This window comes from Neoarius graeffei, chromosome 20 (genome assembly GCF_027579695.1).
Source record: "Neoarius graeffei isolate fNeoGra1 chromosome 20, fNeoGra1.pri, whole genome shotgun sequence".
Classification (NCBI taxonomy): Eukaryota; Metazoa; Chordata; class Actinopteri; order Siluriformes; family Ariidae; genus Neoarius; species Neoarius graeffei.
Window position 1 is genome coordinate 62055512 of NC_083588.1, and position 16199 is coordinate 62071710.

The window sequence follows — 16199 nt, forward strand, 5'->3', positions numbered from 1 at the left end:
CAAGTAACACCACTAGAAAACCTTGAATCTTCTAATCTGTGGTTGGTAGAAGAGAGCAACTGGACTTGCTTGAAAAGTCTTGAAGACGTTTCGCCTCTCGTCCGAAAGGCATCATCAGTTCTGTCTGTCTAATAGGGAGTATCAAGTATTTATCCTCTCATGGATCATAATAGAATCCAAATCAGAATGCTGATGGCTGCATTGAAGGTGGCTGATAGATGTCATAGACACCCACCTCTGTTCAGTGATGGTCGTTCCAGGCTGACAAAATTGAACGATCCTCTCTGGCTAAGATGTCTGCCAGTTTTCTGGAAGTCCTCTCATACTCCCGCACTAGTCGAAGGGAACTCATCCCAAAGTGTGTAGAAACATATCTGTGAAGATACTCAGTCGTCCAGGTACATAGTAATCTGTGGTTGGTAGAAGAGAGCAACTGGACTTGCTTGAAAAGTCTTGAAGATGTTCATTTTTGTCAACCTGGAACGACCATCACTGAACAGAGGTGGGTGTCTATGACATCTATCAGCCACCTTCAATGCAGCCATCAGCATTCTGATTTGGATTCTATTATGATCCATGAGAGGATAAATACTTGATACTCCCTATTAGACAGACAGAACTGATGATGCCTTTCGGACGAGAGGCGAAACGTCTTCAAGACTTTTCAAGCAAGTCCAGTTGCTCTCTTCTACCAACCACAGATTACTATGTACCTGGACGACTGAGTATCTTCACAGATATCTTGAATCTTCTAGTTTTCAAATATGTATCTTTAAAACAAACTTTATCTTTAGCACTTTGTAAAGAGAATAAAAACAAATCTTACGAATTTCAGTACTTCAGCCATCAGCAGCCTCTTAACGACACACCCTTCAGCTGTTCACATGCTAAGCGCATGGAACATCAGTGTCGTCATTCGCTCATTGTGTAGCAAGGGGAGGTGAGAACACGCCCCATTTCACCAGTAGAAACAAGTGCACATGTTCACTTGTTTCCATACCAACTGAGAAACTTTGAGGAATGGCCAATGCAAGGAAGATGTCACATGCCGAAGCTTCACTGCTGATCCAGGATCAACTCGCCCTGGAGAGTGAGTCAGATGATGCGATGTCAGATGTATCCAGTGAGGACAGCGATGATGAACGAATGCATTTTGAACTTCGTCTTGATCCCGCAGAGGATATTTTTGATGAGTAAGTAGGCTAATATCTGTCTCACTAGTGGTTATTGTCATGCTTTTTCGGTTAGCGAATAGGGAGAACTACATTACATTACATTTAGCAGACGCTTTTATCCAAAGCGACTTAGAGTTGAGAAAAACAATCAAGCTACAGTAAAACATAGGAAATCATAGAGTAAGAAGAAGAGAGTGCATGTTAGATGGTTAGTGGGTTGTTAGGATAGGAGGTGCTCTTTGAAGAGAAAGAACTAATTGATCGAAACGTGCTGTGCTATTTTCGTCAAGTTTTGAAAACTTTTTTCTGTTGCCAAACTATGTTTCACTGATTTACTGATTACTGATTTACAGTAATTAGTTACCTAAGTCAACATGCCCTGCATAGTCATAGTTTATCTTCATTGCAAACTTTAGATTTATTATAGTCCGTGCATAAGTCTATGCATAAGATTGTGAAATGTAGCTTTGGCTTTTATGGCTTCTTTTCTTTGCAGTAACTTTCCAAGCAGAGAGGTGTGGAGGGGATGCAGGGAGGTACAGCGGCCAGGGCCAGGGTCTTTGTCTTTGACAAATGGACTATTGACAGTGACAGGGGGGAGGGGGGATTACAGGTGAATTACACCTACCTCATCAATATTCATTTGAAAGGGCAACTGGCTTTGGAGAAAACAAAGGTAGTCTGAAGTTTCTACAATTAGTATTGAAACTACAGAACATTTCTGAATGCCGTTCTTACTTTTATGTAGCCAACACCTATGTTTACAAGGTTCAGACTTCAAAAGTCTTGTGCAGATATATTTATAGTGTGTTTATCTTTAGCACTTTGTAAAGAGAATAAAAACCAATCTTATAAATTTCAGTACTTCAGCCAGCAGCAGCCTCTTAACTACACACCCCTCACGTTAAGCGCATGGAACATCAGTGCCATTTTTTTTTAAACAAGGTTTGAAGACTCATCTCATCTCATTATCTCTAGCCGCTTTATCCTGTTCTACAGGGTCGCAGGCAAGCTGGAGCCTATCCCAGCTGACTACGGGCGAAAGGCCGGGTACACCCTGGACAAGTCGCCAGGTCATCACAGGGCTGACACTCAGGTGGGGTTTACATTAGACCGTATCAGCGGATCATCAGATTAGGGTTTTTAAAACGATTAGCGTGCACACAGCAACACCAATACACGATTCGCGTGCACACACCAATGCCAATACACGGATACGCTCGGCTCCGCAGGCATCCTGCGCTCCAAATCACTCCGCCCTGAACAGCGAGTGCCCTCTGGAGGGTGCGCACTCCGGCCCTGCGCAGCTCACAGAGCGCGCGAGTGAAGTGCACAAGCTGTGATTCGGGACTGAGCCGCTGTGTGTGTGATCCCAGCGCATATCACTTACCACTTGCAAGTGGAAGGATGGCAAGCCTAAAGACAATCATAACTACACAATGGGCAGTATTTGCATCAGTATTTGCAGTATTTTCATACTTTTATACTCTTTAATGAAAGGTGATACAAGGCGGAAGTCCGCGCCGTTTTTCAGCAGTCGCGTCACATGACCAACGCCAGCGAATCAGGAAGGTGGATGTCACAGTGACGTTGTCCAATGACGACGCCAGCTAGAGCTCAGCACAGCGTATCCGTGTATTCTCAATGTTTACACAGCACCGGACCAGACATGATCTAGATTGAATACGTGGACCCTGGCGGATTCCCGTTTCCCGGCGTTTCCAGGCGTTTTAATGTAAACGGACAGTGCATCCGCGAAGAAAACGAGACAGATACAGTCTAATGTAAACTTGGCCATAGACACAGACAACCATTCACACTCACATTCACACCTACGGTCAATTTAGGGTCATCAGTTAACCTAACCTGCATGTCTTTGGACTGTGGGGGAAACCGGAGCACCCAGAGGAAACCCACGCGGACACGGGGAGAACATGCAAACTCCGCACAGAAAGGCCCTCGCCGGCCACGGGGCTCGAACCCGAACCTTCTTGATGTGAGGCGACAGCGCTAACCACCCGTTTGAAGACTCTGAAAATTTTTTTTGTAAGGTTGTGTTTGCACTTAATTTAAATAAAAACAAATTTCATTACGGGCGGCACGGTGGTGTAGTGGTTAGCACTGTCGCCTCACAGTAAGAAGGTCCAGGTTCGAGCCCCGGGGCCGGCGAGGGCCTTTCTGTGCGGAGTTTGCATGTTCTCCCCGTGTCCGCGTGGGTTTCCTCCGGGTGCTCTGGTTTCCCCCACAGTCCAAAGACATGCAGGTTAGGTTAACTGGTGACTCTAAATTGAGCGTAGATGTGAATGTGAGTGTGAATGGTTGTCTGTGTCTATGTGTCGGCCCTGTGATGACCTGGCGACTTGTCCAGGGTGTACCCCGCCTTTCGCCCGTAGTCAGCTGGGATAGGCTCCAGCTTGCCTACGACCCTGTAGAACAGGATAAAACGGCTAGAGATAATGTGATGTGTGTCACTTTTGCATGGATGTTTTTTAGTTAGATGAAATACTTAAAAATGTCAAGGTTTATCAGACTGCCAGCCACAGAGTGTCTTCGATAACCCAGGTGCAACTCTGGCTTTTGGTATGAAAGAAGCAGATACTCCTTTAAGAAGCTGTTCATATTCATAGCTTCTGGAGCAGCGTTCGAACGAGTTCTCGGCTCGAAATCGGGAAATGTAGTTTTTGTACGCATTCACAGCTACGTATTGGTGGAACCAAACGGACTCGATTTCCCAGAATGCTCTTGCACGTCGGATACGAATGTCGTCACGACACATACACACACGAGGACACGTTCGGAGCGAGTGCTGAGTCGAGTCTCCCTTTTTTCCCTCTCGCGCGTGAAGCGAGACCGGTTTTAGTTCGGAATAACGGGGAGGGGGTGTTTAATCAGGACAAGTTTTAAACCCTGTCGGTTTACTTTATTAACGGAGATTTGAGCCGAACTAAAATACAGCGTCATAAGTATATAAATATCTATAATAAATATATATTTGCGTTAAAGACAAGCAGTTTCAACCCCCCCTCCCCGCGCGCGCGCCGCAATGGAGCCAGCGCGAGACGCTGCCCCGGATTCGTGGGAGCAGGAGGATGAGGGCAGCGAGGCCCCGGTCAGCGTTCACACCGGCCTCAGCGACTCTTTCAGCGGCCTCAACGTCAACGCCAAGCCCTTCATCCCGAACGTCAACGCGGCCGAGTTTGTCCCCGGATATCTCCAGAAAGCGCCCACGGAAACCATCGCTCCTGTAGCCGGTAAACTTTTCCCCACCGGTCCCGGCTAGCTAGCTAGCTAGCTAAGCTACTTGTAACATTTTTTTTTTGTCCCGCCTGTTAGCTCTCTAAGCTAAGCTAAGCTAACATACGCTAAGCTAAGCGGAAGGAGATAACACTTTAAAGTTCTCTCACCTTGTAAGAAGCTAAGCTAATAACCCACTGTTCTTAGCACCAGTGCTAACTATATTTATTTACGTATATTTTTTTTAAACACAGAAACAACACTTGGCTTTATTTTGTTTTTTATTTTATTAAAAGAAACCTCCACAACTGCAACCACACGTGTTGAAGTCGGCTAACTAGCTAACGGTACTTTTACTTCACACACCAGGAAAGATTCTTACAAAAATTCACCATGAGCCAGAATGACAAAATGTTCAGTAATAATAATAATAATAATAATGACACCCGCTACCACCACGACATCTGGTGTGTTGTGTACCTGTCTGGGCAGGTAGTATAATAATTAGTGGTGGTGTTGAGTTAATGAGCCGCTGGTTTATAAAGGTTTATAAAGTAAATGGCTCCCTGTTGGACAGAACAGGCACTACAGAAGACGTGGGTGCCATTACTTTTGCCTCCAGGTATGTGTTGGGTTTAAATCCGGATTAGAGAGCAAGCCGGGGTTGGTTGATTAATCAGTTAATTAATTAGATAATGCTGGGCACGTGATTGATATCTGTAGACTGGTGGTATAGTAAATACAGCAGGTTGTAGGAAAGTCTTAAAGTGGCATTCCACCATTGGATGTATTTTTTTGGCATAAAATACAATATGTTTTGTGACATGACTAGACAGAGAAATCTTTTAGCTTCAAAATGATATATCAAACATAATTTTTTGACAACAAGTATATTAATTTTGCGACCAAAGTCACCTACCCTTTTAATTTCCGTGTGGTAGTGAAACGTGATGTCATCGGCAGGTTCCCCTTCTTGTGTACCACGTCACGTGTGACGTGGCACGGATTATCAGCAATGGCGGATAGAACGCGATTGTCAGCTTCGGAAAAGAAGCGAAGGAAAATAGCAAGTGATGCCCAAAGGAGACGGTCGATGGTGAATATCGGCACAGCAATCGACAAGTGGAAATCGCGTTCTATCCGGCATTGCTGATAATCTGTGCCACGTCACACGTGACGTGGTACACAAGAAGGGGACCCTGCCGATGACATCACGTTTCACTACCGCGCGGAAATTAAAAGGGTAGGTGACTTTGGTCGCAAAATTAATATACTTGTCGTTGTCAAAAAATTATGTTTGATATATCATTTTGAAGCTAAAAGATTTCTCTGTCTAGTCATGTTGTCATAAAATATATTGTATTTTATGCCAAAGAATACATCCAATGGTGGAATGCCACTTTAAGCTCTTTCTCTTCCTTGCTCTGTGTGTGTGTTGGCAGTGTGTTGGTTTTTCTCCACCTTGCTTAACGGTTTTAAAGATACAGTCTGTAAAACTGTCTTTCTCTATTTTCTTTTGGCACTGGATCTCCAAGCTCAACCGAAAATCTTTTCCTTCACCTGGAAGTAGAGGTCTGCGCGGGACAGAATTTTCAGTCGCGCCCGCATTGTGCAGTCCTGCTCCCGCAAAGAATTATGATTTTCAGTCCCGCTCCCGCCTGCCATATTTTGTCCCGCTCCCGCCCACAAATCCCGCATGATGCAGACGTTCGTGTTATTTCTCACGAAAGTTCTTGTCATTGGCTTGGGGAATTAAACATGCTGAGCTTAGCTGAGCTCTCCACTGACCGATCCTTCACCTAGCGCACGTAGCGAGGGTGCGCGTTGCCAGGCGGCATGCGCAGCTGAGGCTTTACAGAGATACCCAACACACCTACCAAAATCTACAGTGGATATTAAGAATATTGTACATTGCACATAGCTTATATGTCACTCCTCACATTTACATTCTAGGAAATACAAGTAGACCTATAAGAAATTAATATAATTTAAAGACACAGCGTGATGGTGCCCCGCCCCCTACTTTGAGTGGATTTGAGCATAAATATCTACAGCTCACGTTCAGGGGTGCGTCGTACACGAGTGAGAACGACTTCCAAATGTCTGATTTCAGGACTCTTGACTTTTTAATGGTAAATGTACCTCTTTTTAAAGCAGCACTTACTTCTGAAGCACTGTGAGCTTCACGAGAGGAGCTCTGCTCTTCTGCCATGATCGGAGATCTCAAACACGGAAGAGCGGAAAGGAAACGTACGCGAGATTAGACCACATCCGCAAATTTAGGCATCTTAAAATGTTTTTATTAATGCCAAATAAAATATCCAGCACAAATTATATATGAGGCGGCACGGTGGTGTAGTGGTTAGCGCTGTCGCCTCACAGCAGGAAGGTCCTGGATTCGAGTCCCATGGCCGGCGAGGGCCTTTCTGTGTGGAGTTTGCATGTTCTCCCCGTGTCCACGTGGGTTTCCTCCGGGTGCTCCGGTTTCCCCCACAGTCCAAAGACATGCAGGTTAGGTTAACTGGTGACTCTAAATTGAGCGTAGGTGTGAATGTGAGTGTGAATGGTTGTCTGTGTGTCAGCCCTGTGATGACCTGGCGACTTGTCCAGGGTGTACCCCGCCTTTCGCCCGTAGTCAGCTGGGATAGGCTCCAGCTTGCCTGCGACCCTGTAGAAGGATAAAGCGGCTAGAGATAATGAGATGAGAAATTATATATGATAGACATAAATTAATAATTTATAAATTTTATTTTAAACATGTTTTTAGTTTGCGGGACTGCAGCTTATCACTTCTCCCACCCGCTCCCGCGTTGTGCACTCCCCCTCCCGCCCGCGCCCGCAATGAGCTTTCAAAATTTGTCCCGCGCCGCACTGCTTTGCGTCAGGTCCCATGGGAGTGCAGGGCTCTACCTGGAAGTTTTTTTTAATGTACTTTTTAAAGTCCTGCCCCTTAATTAATTAATTGATTGACGTAAGCCCTATTCAGATTGGATTAATTTATCAGAAGGATGTCGATGCATCCGGAGAGTAAAGAGTTTTTTTTTTTTTTTTTTTTCCTTACACACCTGGATGCTTGTGTGTGATTTATTAAAGAACAGAGCAGTTTGTACCAGTGATGTCACAAGTTCGGAGCAACTGTTGGTTCGCTTCAGTGTTTGTATTTGTGGTGTGAATACAAACAGAGGAGAAAAAAAAAAGCTCTTGAAGGTGTGTAGGTCTTGGACAGGTAGTAAGAGTTAAATGTGGTTTTGTCCAAGAGGTGGATGTATGCATCAGGATTAATTTTATCAGACGGGTTGAAGTCGGCTAACTCGCTAAAGGTACTTTACTTTTACTTCACGCACCAGGAGAGAGTCTTAAAAAAATTCACCACGAGCCAGAATGATAAAATGTTCAGTAGTAATAATAATAATAATGACACCCGCTACCACGACCACCACCACATCTGGTGTGTTGTGTACCTGTCTGGGCAGGTAGTATAATTAGTGGTGGTGTTGAGTTAATGAGCCACTGGTTGATAAAGGTTTATAAAGTAAATGGCTCCCTGTTGGACAGAACAGGCACTACAGAAGACCAGTGATGTCACGAGTTCAGAGCAACTGTTGGTTCGCTTCAGTGCTTGTATTTGTGGTGCAAATACAAACAGAGGGGGGAAAAAAAAGCTCTTGAAGGTGTGTAGTTCTTGGACAGGTAGTAAGAGTTAAATGTGGTTTTGTCCAAGAGGTGGATGTATGCATCAGGATTAATTAATGGTGAAAAAACACTTTTCTTAGAGGATGATGACAAAAAAACACCAATATGAGCGATCTGGATGGAAATAGAATCACAAAGAAGCCTCTGTAAAATAGTAAAATGGGAAATGTCTGTGATGTAAATATAATCACCTCCAAATAGGGCTCGAGGCTACGTACACTTTACAAGCTTTGTTTGTTTTGTGCCCGTATCTTGAGGGTTAGGAACGTGAGCCTTATTTGTCTTTAATTTTAAAGCGTATTTTCTCATAAATGCTCCACATCAGATTCTTTTCTTCAGTACTCGGTTTCTTCTTGATTTGCTCAAATCTCCGTCCGTCCACTGAATATAGTCACTGCTGTCGCGGTCATCCATTTTTCATCCTGAAAAATCAGATTTGTGTCAGTTGAGGCTCGTCATAAGACTGAAGTTACTGTATCACAAACTATAATCTATAGATAGGCTATTACATGGTGGCGTGAAGATATGAAGTTTATTTTGGAGTGGTGAAGGTATAGATCACGAGTGAGTGAAGCGAATGAGTGAAAATATTTTCAACACGAGAAGATAAACTTCATATCTTTTGTGCCACCATGTAATGTTCTTTATATTATATGGACACATTCTCACACACAAAAAAAATGCAAGTTAATCAAATGAATTTTAATTTTGAACCGGTTCGTCATGTTGACGTGTCCAGTCAACGGGAAAATACTGAGTGACGTCATCGGAGTGAAATATCAGGAATTATACATACATACATACATACAGGACACTTTTTCGATGGAATAAAACATGTGTTCTGTTCCCTTCTAGCGGGTTTCATTCATTTGGTTTGATAGCATGCGATATTGTTAGCATATCGCTTATCCTACATGTATTACATCACTCTACCCAGTGGAGAATGAGCGTTGAATATGGTTTACAAGATTGCACGGTTGTCAAGACATGATGACGTTACACGTCAGAGACACAAAACTTCCGCACTAGCGAGAGACTGTGATGATTTGTAAACAAACATGGCCGCCAGGTTTGCTTTGTTAAGTATGGAAGATTTTGAGAGAATTTGGAAAGAGAAAGACGCGTTGAACACCTGAAAGGAATGTGTATGAAAATAATAATATTGGCTAGCTTTTTTTCGTGGTCTATCCGATATATTCCATTCACCTACTCGTCTTCGACTCATTCAGTATCATGCTAGCTAAATGGAATATATCTGATATACCATGAAAAGCGCCAAAAAATATTATTTAAATGCGTCACTCAGATCCGCAATGTATTTCGTATGAAAAATACAAGCTTTTCAACATGAAGATAAACTTCATATCTTCAAGCTGACGTGTGAAATTAATTTTTTTTTTTTTCCACTTTAATTTTTATTGAAAATTTTCTTTACAAAGGAGGAACAACTCAATAATAAATTACAACAAGTAAGAACACGTTCAGAAATATAACAAATGGGAGTCTCTTTACGTATAATCTGTCCATATTCTTTTTTCTGTGAAATTAATTTTTTTAATCTTGACACATTCACAAACAAAAAGTCCCCAAATTTATCAAAACAATTCATCGATTTCCGCATGAGTAACGTGTAGAGATTTATGTCACGGTTTTGGTTCTCCCAGATGGAACTCGTATGAAAAATGAGTGGAGTATTTCCCAGTAAAACGCTCGTTTCCATATTATATTACAAATAAAAGCACTGACATCTCAGTATCAGTTCAGAATCTGTTGTGAAACTCTAGCTTGTGAAATTTGTCGAAAGTAGCCTTGTATTACGGCATTGAGCCACGTGATGAGCTTTACTTCATGTTTTAGCGATGACTGGAAGAGGCATTGTTTCCTAAACCACATCAGCATGCGTATGTGTGTGACGTCACTGGCATGCACAGGACACACAGGCTACTACATGTCTGAACTTTAACCTTTCCAACATTTCTGACGTTCTGGTTGGGTGAGACAAAATGAACCTGAAGCCCGCTTTCTTTTTCTATGGTCAAAGTTCTTTCGTTTTGGAATTGTAGAGATCACAATCAAAAAGTGTTTTTGAAAAGCTGTTATTTCTCATCCGTGAGATGCTTTTGCTGTTGGATGGAAAATGGGAAGTGGTGGCTTGGCGGTTCAGGCTTTGTGAGTTGGGATTTCAACACTGCCAGGCTGCCACCTTCAAACAAGACCTTTAATCCTGTCTCAGTCGTGAATTGCTTTGAGATAAGGGTCAGTCCATGAAACGATGTTACTTTTCATTGGTCCGGGTTTACATAATCATTTCATCTTTAATTTCCATGATTTAAAGAAATATTTAGCAGATTATCCATAAATATTGTTTGAAGAAATAAAATAAATAAAAAAATGAAGTTTTCTTTTGAAATAAAGAAATGTGAAACATTTTCTTCCCCTGTGACTGGACACGGATGACACGTTTTTTGTGACATGGAATATTTGCTGACTTTGAGCTTAAATAAACCTTCATTACTTTCTGAGAATTTCAATAAAATTAGTTTCATGGTAGGGTTGGGCGGTATCCAAATTTTGATACCTTTAAACTGTCTCTGTGTTTTCCCGGGGTATACGGTATTACCGAGAAAAAAAATATTTTGTTTCGGCCTACTGTGTAACGTGCGCCTATGCCTCAAATGTACTATTTAAAAGCAGCATAGCGAATTGTGTGCATTGTGGTATGGATTAAGCAGCAAAGCGAATTTTGTGCATTGATGAATGGATTAAGAGATATTTCAAAGCATCACGCAACTCTTCCTTCATCTTGAAAATAGCATTCAACTGTCGTTTACACATGTCTGCGTTGAAACGCCATTTGCAGCACTATTTCACCTGCTCCATCAAAAAAAAGTACACGATGAGCAGGATCATACCCTTTCAAGCATGGGAAATAAAAAAAAGAAAAAGAATCAACCAACACCCAAGTCCGTTTAGACTGCGCGATAAACCATATTCTTCAGCGCAAATGAGGCGAACCTAATTCAAATGCGTGATAGCTGCACAAGGCAAAATCATATGGGCCCACGTCATGCCATGGCGGGGAAATTAATAATCAAATGGCCTTACCTTGCTTAAAACGTTGTCTTGATCACATAACTCCTTACAATTATTCCACTTAAATCCATACGGTTTAACACACCCAACAAAGATAGCAAGCGCATTGCTAATTCCCACCAGAAACCGAACAGTTTACGCTACGATGTTTTCTTCCGTTTCTTCAGTAGATGACATTTCAAACGTTTATTACCCACATCCCAAATGTCATACGTTATATTATTTTACCTTGTTGTTACTCATGTAACCTACTCAAAACACAACTCATTGGAGAGATCTCGTGGAAGTGGAGTACCCCAGGCTATGGTGTGCCTTAGGGGACATATTAGATTTTTCGTTTGGTTTGAAACCAAAATACTGCCACACTGCCGATGTTGTATTTTTTTTTTTTGCCACTAACTCGTTATCTTGACTTGCCATCTTTCAACCGCGGTCTCAGTCTCTTTTTTTTTTTTAGATAGGACAGTATAGAGAGACAGGAAATGAGCGGGGGAGAGAGAAACGGGATTGGGAAATAACCTCGGGTCGGAATCGAACCCGGGTCCCCGGATTTATGGTACGGTGCCTTAGCCATCTGAGCCATGACACCCCCAGTCTCAGTCTTTTGCGAAGCTTTCTGTCAGACTCCAAATGTCACGCAGGGTTGCCATGGTAACGACATAAACAACCCTGCACGCGATGAGAACTTCTTTAGGAAATTGATAGAATTAGTGAAAATACGATCACACAGTTATTCGGGATGATCTTCAATTTATTATTTTATATTATGACCTCATGTACTCCATATTTATTTAGATATTATATATTTTTTTAAAATGACGGTAATGAGACCGATACCGTTGGTACTTTTGGATACCTCGGGATACCTTCTTACCGTAATACCGCCCAACCCTATTTCATGGTACTTGCAATTTAGTTTTACACTCGCATAATAAAGTTAAGAAGGTTCTATAAACTATTTAGCTTCGAATTCATCCACTAAAAATAGGTTGTGAACGTAACATTGTGGTGTCCTACCATGTTACGTTAGAAACCAGGCTTATAAAAAATGATAAAACGAGTTGAAATCATGATTGATGTTTTTAATATAAAGAAGAATATACTATAAAACGATGTAGGTAGAAAGAAATTTAAACAAACGGCAATACAAGAAATTATCGATGTTTTTTCTCACATCCTAACTTGGCGTCCACTCACTTCCTGGTTCGTTCACAACCTGCGAGACCTATTTACTCAATCTAGGTCAGCTGAACTGACGCGAGAGAACTTCTCGCGGGATCTCACACACCACAACACGTGCTCTAGAGAAGTGCAGATATAAGTGTGACTAAGTAAAGTAATGAATTCAATAATCTCATTTACCCCATATAGGATGAAACTGTTTCCTGTTAATGACTGTTGTTATTGTCCAAATCTTAGAGATTTTATGAAGTTTGTGAAATACTGGTATTTCATATTTTCAGTGTTTGATGTTGAACTAATATTTCTAATGAATTCTTATTCAGTGTTAATGTTTAAAGTAAGCAAATAAAAGCAAAAAATTGATTTTATCAATATTTTTCCTTTATTTTTAAAAGCTTGTTCGTGTCCTTGTTACATTAGCAACCGGGTAAATATTTATGGATTTTATCATACATTGTAGAGCAGGAGTTATCTTAACAACTAATGTTATATTTTCTTATATGGTCAATGCTTCATGGAAATAAAAGTTGTTTTCAGTTGTAAATTGTTTTAAGTGACTTCCTCTATGTCACATTTTGGTAACCCCATTTCATGGACTGACCCATAAACTAATCAGCCAAATTGGGGCACATTTAAATGGAGATGTGTGTGTTGTAACATGGAGCCTTCGTAGACGGTGAATAGCGTTTGCTCTGTTGGGGCATGTAAAGCTTATAAAAAGCTACTTTATCCCCACTTTTACAGTTACCGGCAGAGTGGCTGCTGGTTCTGATCTATTGTAGTGAACTCCAAGGAGTCCTGCAACATCGTGGACTGAAATTGCAGCACAGCAGCAACAGCGGATAAGAGCGAATAGCCGAGCAGCAAGATAACCAGCTAACGCTCGTTGAATGATAACTCTGATGTTGTTGATTACCTTCTCAAAACGGAGAGTAGTATGGTCTGTGTTATAGATTTAACTATATATTAACTGATCTAAAGCCAAACTAATTTAAAAGTAGAGAAGGAGAACTTGACCTTGGTGGCAATTACAAGATACAACCCTCGTCTCTAGTTCAGCAATTCAAGGCTTTTCATGTGGCGATGGAGAACATCAGGCTTCCACGAATAATACAAAGTAACTGAAGGTTTTTACTCGCCGTATCGTGCACACAGCAGCTGGACGAACTTTTAGCTATGCTTCTGATTTGATCGTTACGAATAATGCGTTCCGACACGGATTATTCCAAGATGGATGACTTTGATGATGGAAGTTTTCATACGCTACATATTTAAATTATTCCACAAAATCGAGGTTGCACACCTCATTGGCTATCAGCTCATGTACGATGAGATTGAGTGGAATAACTGTTTTATTCCATCCACCGTCACTGGATTTTGAGAAACGGCGTGCTGATTTACCTCTGTCCGTCCATCCGTCCGTAACACCCTTTTTCTCAGCAACCACAAATCATAGCCACTTGGTACCAAACTTCAGCTTGGGGTTCTATACCGTGTGTACCGTTTTCAGGTCCGTCGCACATCGACTTCCTGTTTACCAACAATGTATTTACGAAATACACAGCATGGATTACAAAATTTTTATAACGCTTTTCTCAGCGACTACAAATCACAACTGCTTGATGTTTGGTAGCGAGCTTCAGCTTGGGGTTCTATACCGTGTGTACCGTTTTCAGGTCCGTCGCACATCGACTTCCTGTTTACCAACAATGTATTTACGAAATACACAGCATGGATTACAAAATTTTCATAACGCTTTTCTCAGCGACTACAAATCACAACTGCTTGATGTTTGGTACCGAGCTTCAGCTTGGGGTTCTATACCGTGTATACCGTTTTCAGGTCCGTCGCACATCGACTTCCTGTTTACTGACTGAATGTATTTACGAAACACACAGCGTGGATTTTGACACAATTTCAAGAAGCGAAATGCTGTTTCAGAGTGACAGTTTAGCAGGATGCTGTTCGAAATCCCTGGGGAGAGACGCTGCTCTTTACTTACTCGTTTCAGGGTTCTTTGTTTGCTGAAGTCAACATTCATAATAAGTGTCCTGTTCCTTTGATTGCTTGCGTTCTGATATAAAGCCTAGGTCACAACTGGCCGTACGTGCTCCTACGGCCGGTCTACGTGCAAGAAACGCACAGAGGGCGTGCATGTGACGTGCTGATTTTCGAGCCGTAAACCGGCCGCAGAGGTTCTTTGTCATGTCAAACAAACTCTACGGGCGCTTACGTTTTTTTCAGGTTGCAAGATAAGCTTACGGCCAACGTGCGTCTTTCTCCACAAACAAAAAAAACGCAGCGATTTGGGAAAGGCCAAAAATCGCACGGCCAAAAAAATCGTACGTCCGGTTGTGACCTCGGCTTAAGCGAGAGCGTGAGGATACAGACGTGAGCAGTAGCTCATAGTTGATCTTGTTTTTTGTATGTTTTGTGGTTTTGTTTTCGAGTAGAATTTTTTTAATTTCGTCCTCGGTTGGTTCAGTAACGCCGCCATTTTGTTTTTCTCTACTCATGGTATATGAGGTGATATGCTAGTAGTAGTCAATCAGAGCGCATGATTGCTCCATATCCAGTGAATGTGGATAGAATCAATCAGGATATACTGTAGACTGGATGAGCTTGGAAGCTTGTACAGTTTTATTTTTTGATTAAACCTCATCGATATCATCTCCACGTTAAATATCACTAGCCTGGGCCCGCCCATCCTAAGCGTGACGCAACACGAGGGCCTGTTGCGAGCTTAGTCTGGCCAGGCAAGCTATCTACAGCTCTTCCAAGCTCCCGAAAAATCGGGGACCAATCAACTTTGAGCATCTCTAACGGCCCTGGGTAGAGGCGTGTTCAAGGCACTGATGTAGTAGAACTGCGACCGGAAGCCATAGATTGTTTACAGAATCTATGCCGGAAGCGCTTCATTCACACTTCCGCATCTATTACGCACAGATGCTGTATTGAAAGTAGGGGTCGACCGATAATCGGCCTGGCCGATATATCGGGCCGATATTCTGCATTTTTAGGGTTATCGGTATCGGCCATAATTTCCACCGATATGCCGATAACATGCCTTTTTGCAGCCATTTCGTTCCTAACGCGACTGTCACTGCACGTCCTTTCCTGCACTCGCCTCTCTGAGTTCAAGAACACGGTCCCGCCCACCACAACATCTGATTTGTTTGGCACAAGAGATATATAGCCAATCGACACGCGCAGCTAAACACTCTGAACTGTTTCAAGGCGCCCGTATCAAGGTAAGGACACGCTGCTTTTCCCGCAATAAGTCACAAACACACAAGTTGCAAAAGCACAACATCATTATATGTTTACATTCTTCATCTACTACTCGTTAAAATTGTCCATTTGCATCTGTGTAGCCAGGCAAACTTAGCTTACGGAGGAAGCACTTGAATTAACCTACAACCAACTAGTCTCGCTGAAACTACATGTAATGTTGTCCATAGTAAGCAGTCCCCAGCATAACGTAGGCTGCAGTCATTTTTAAATCCCCGTCTGGAAACGTTGTGAATGTGTCAGTAGTTCTACTCGAACAGTAGAATGACAGCCATACAGAGAGGTGGTCAAGGGAAGACGAAATAAAACGTAGTGTTTGTGTTCTGTAGGCTAGCGCAAGCCTACTGGCTATTTGTTATGGTGGTGAGTAAACTTCATGACGTGACTCGTGCTCAGAAAGCGCATTGCATTTGTATGTTAGGTAACTTTATAAAGCGCTATTTGAACATTTAAACAAGCCAGGTGTGACTAGTATTTATAATTCTTGCGCAAGTGATTCTCCTCGCTAGTGCTTCTGATTCGGGAAGCGAT

The 16199-nt window shown here is 42.2% G+C and overlaps 1 protein-coding gene across 4 annotated transcripts in view; it reads left to right on the forward strand.

Moving 5' to 3' along the window:
- The first annotated feature begins 3949 nt into the window (after window positions 1–3949).
- gspt1l (G1 to S phase transition 1, like) overlaps window positions 3950–16199 on the forward strand; it is a 60278-nt gene continuing 48028 nt past the window's right edge. For all 4 annotated transcript variants that reach the window (XM_060902147.1, XM_060902148.1, XM_060902149.1 and 1 more), the window contains exon 1: window positions 3950–4426. In XM_060902147.1, coding sequence (XP_060758130.1) covers window positions 4219–4426 — 208 coding nt within the window. In that variant the 5' untranslated portion in view covers window positions 3950–4218. The remainder of the gene's footprint in view (window positions 4427–16199) is intronic.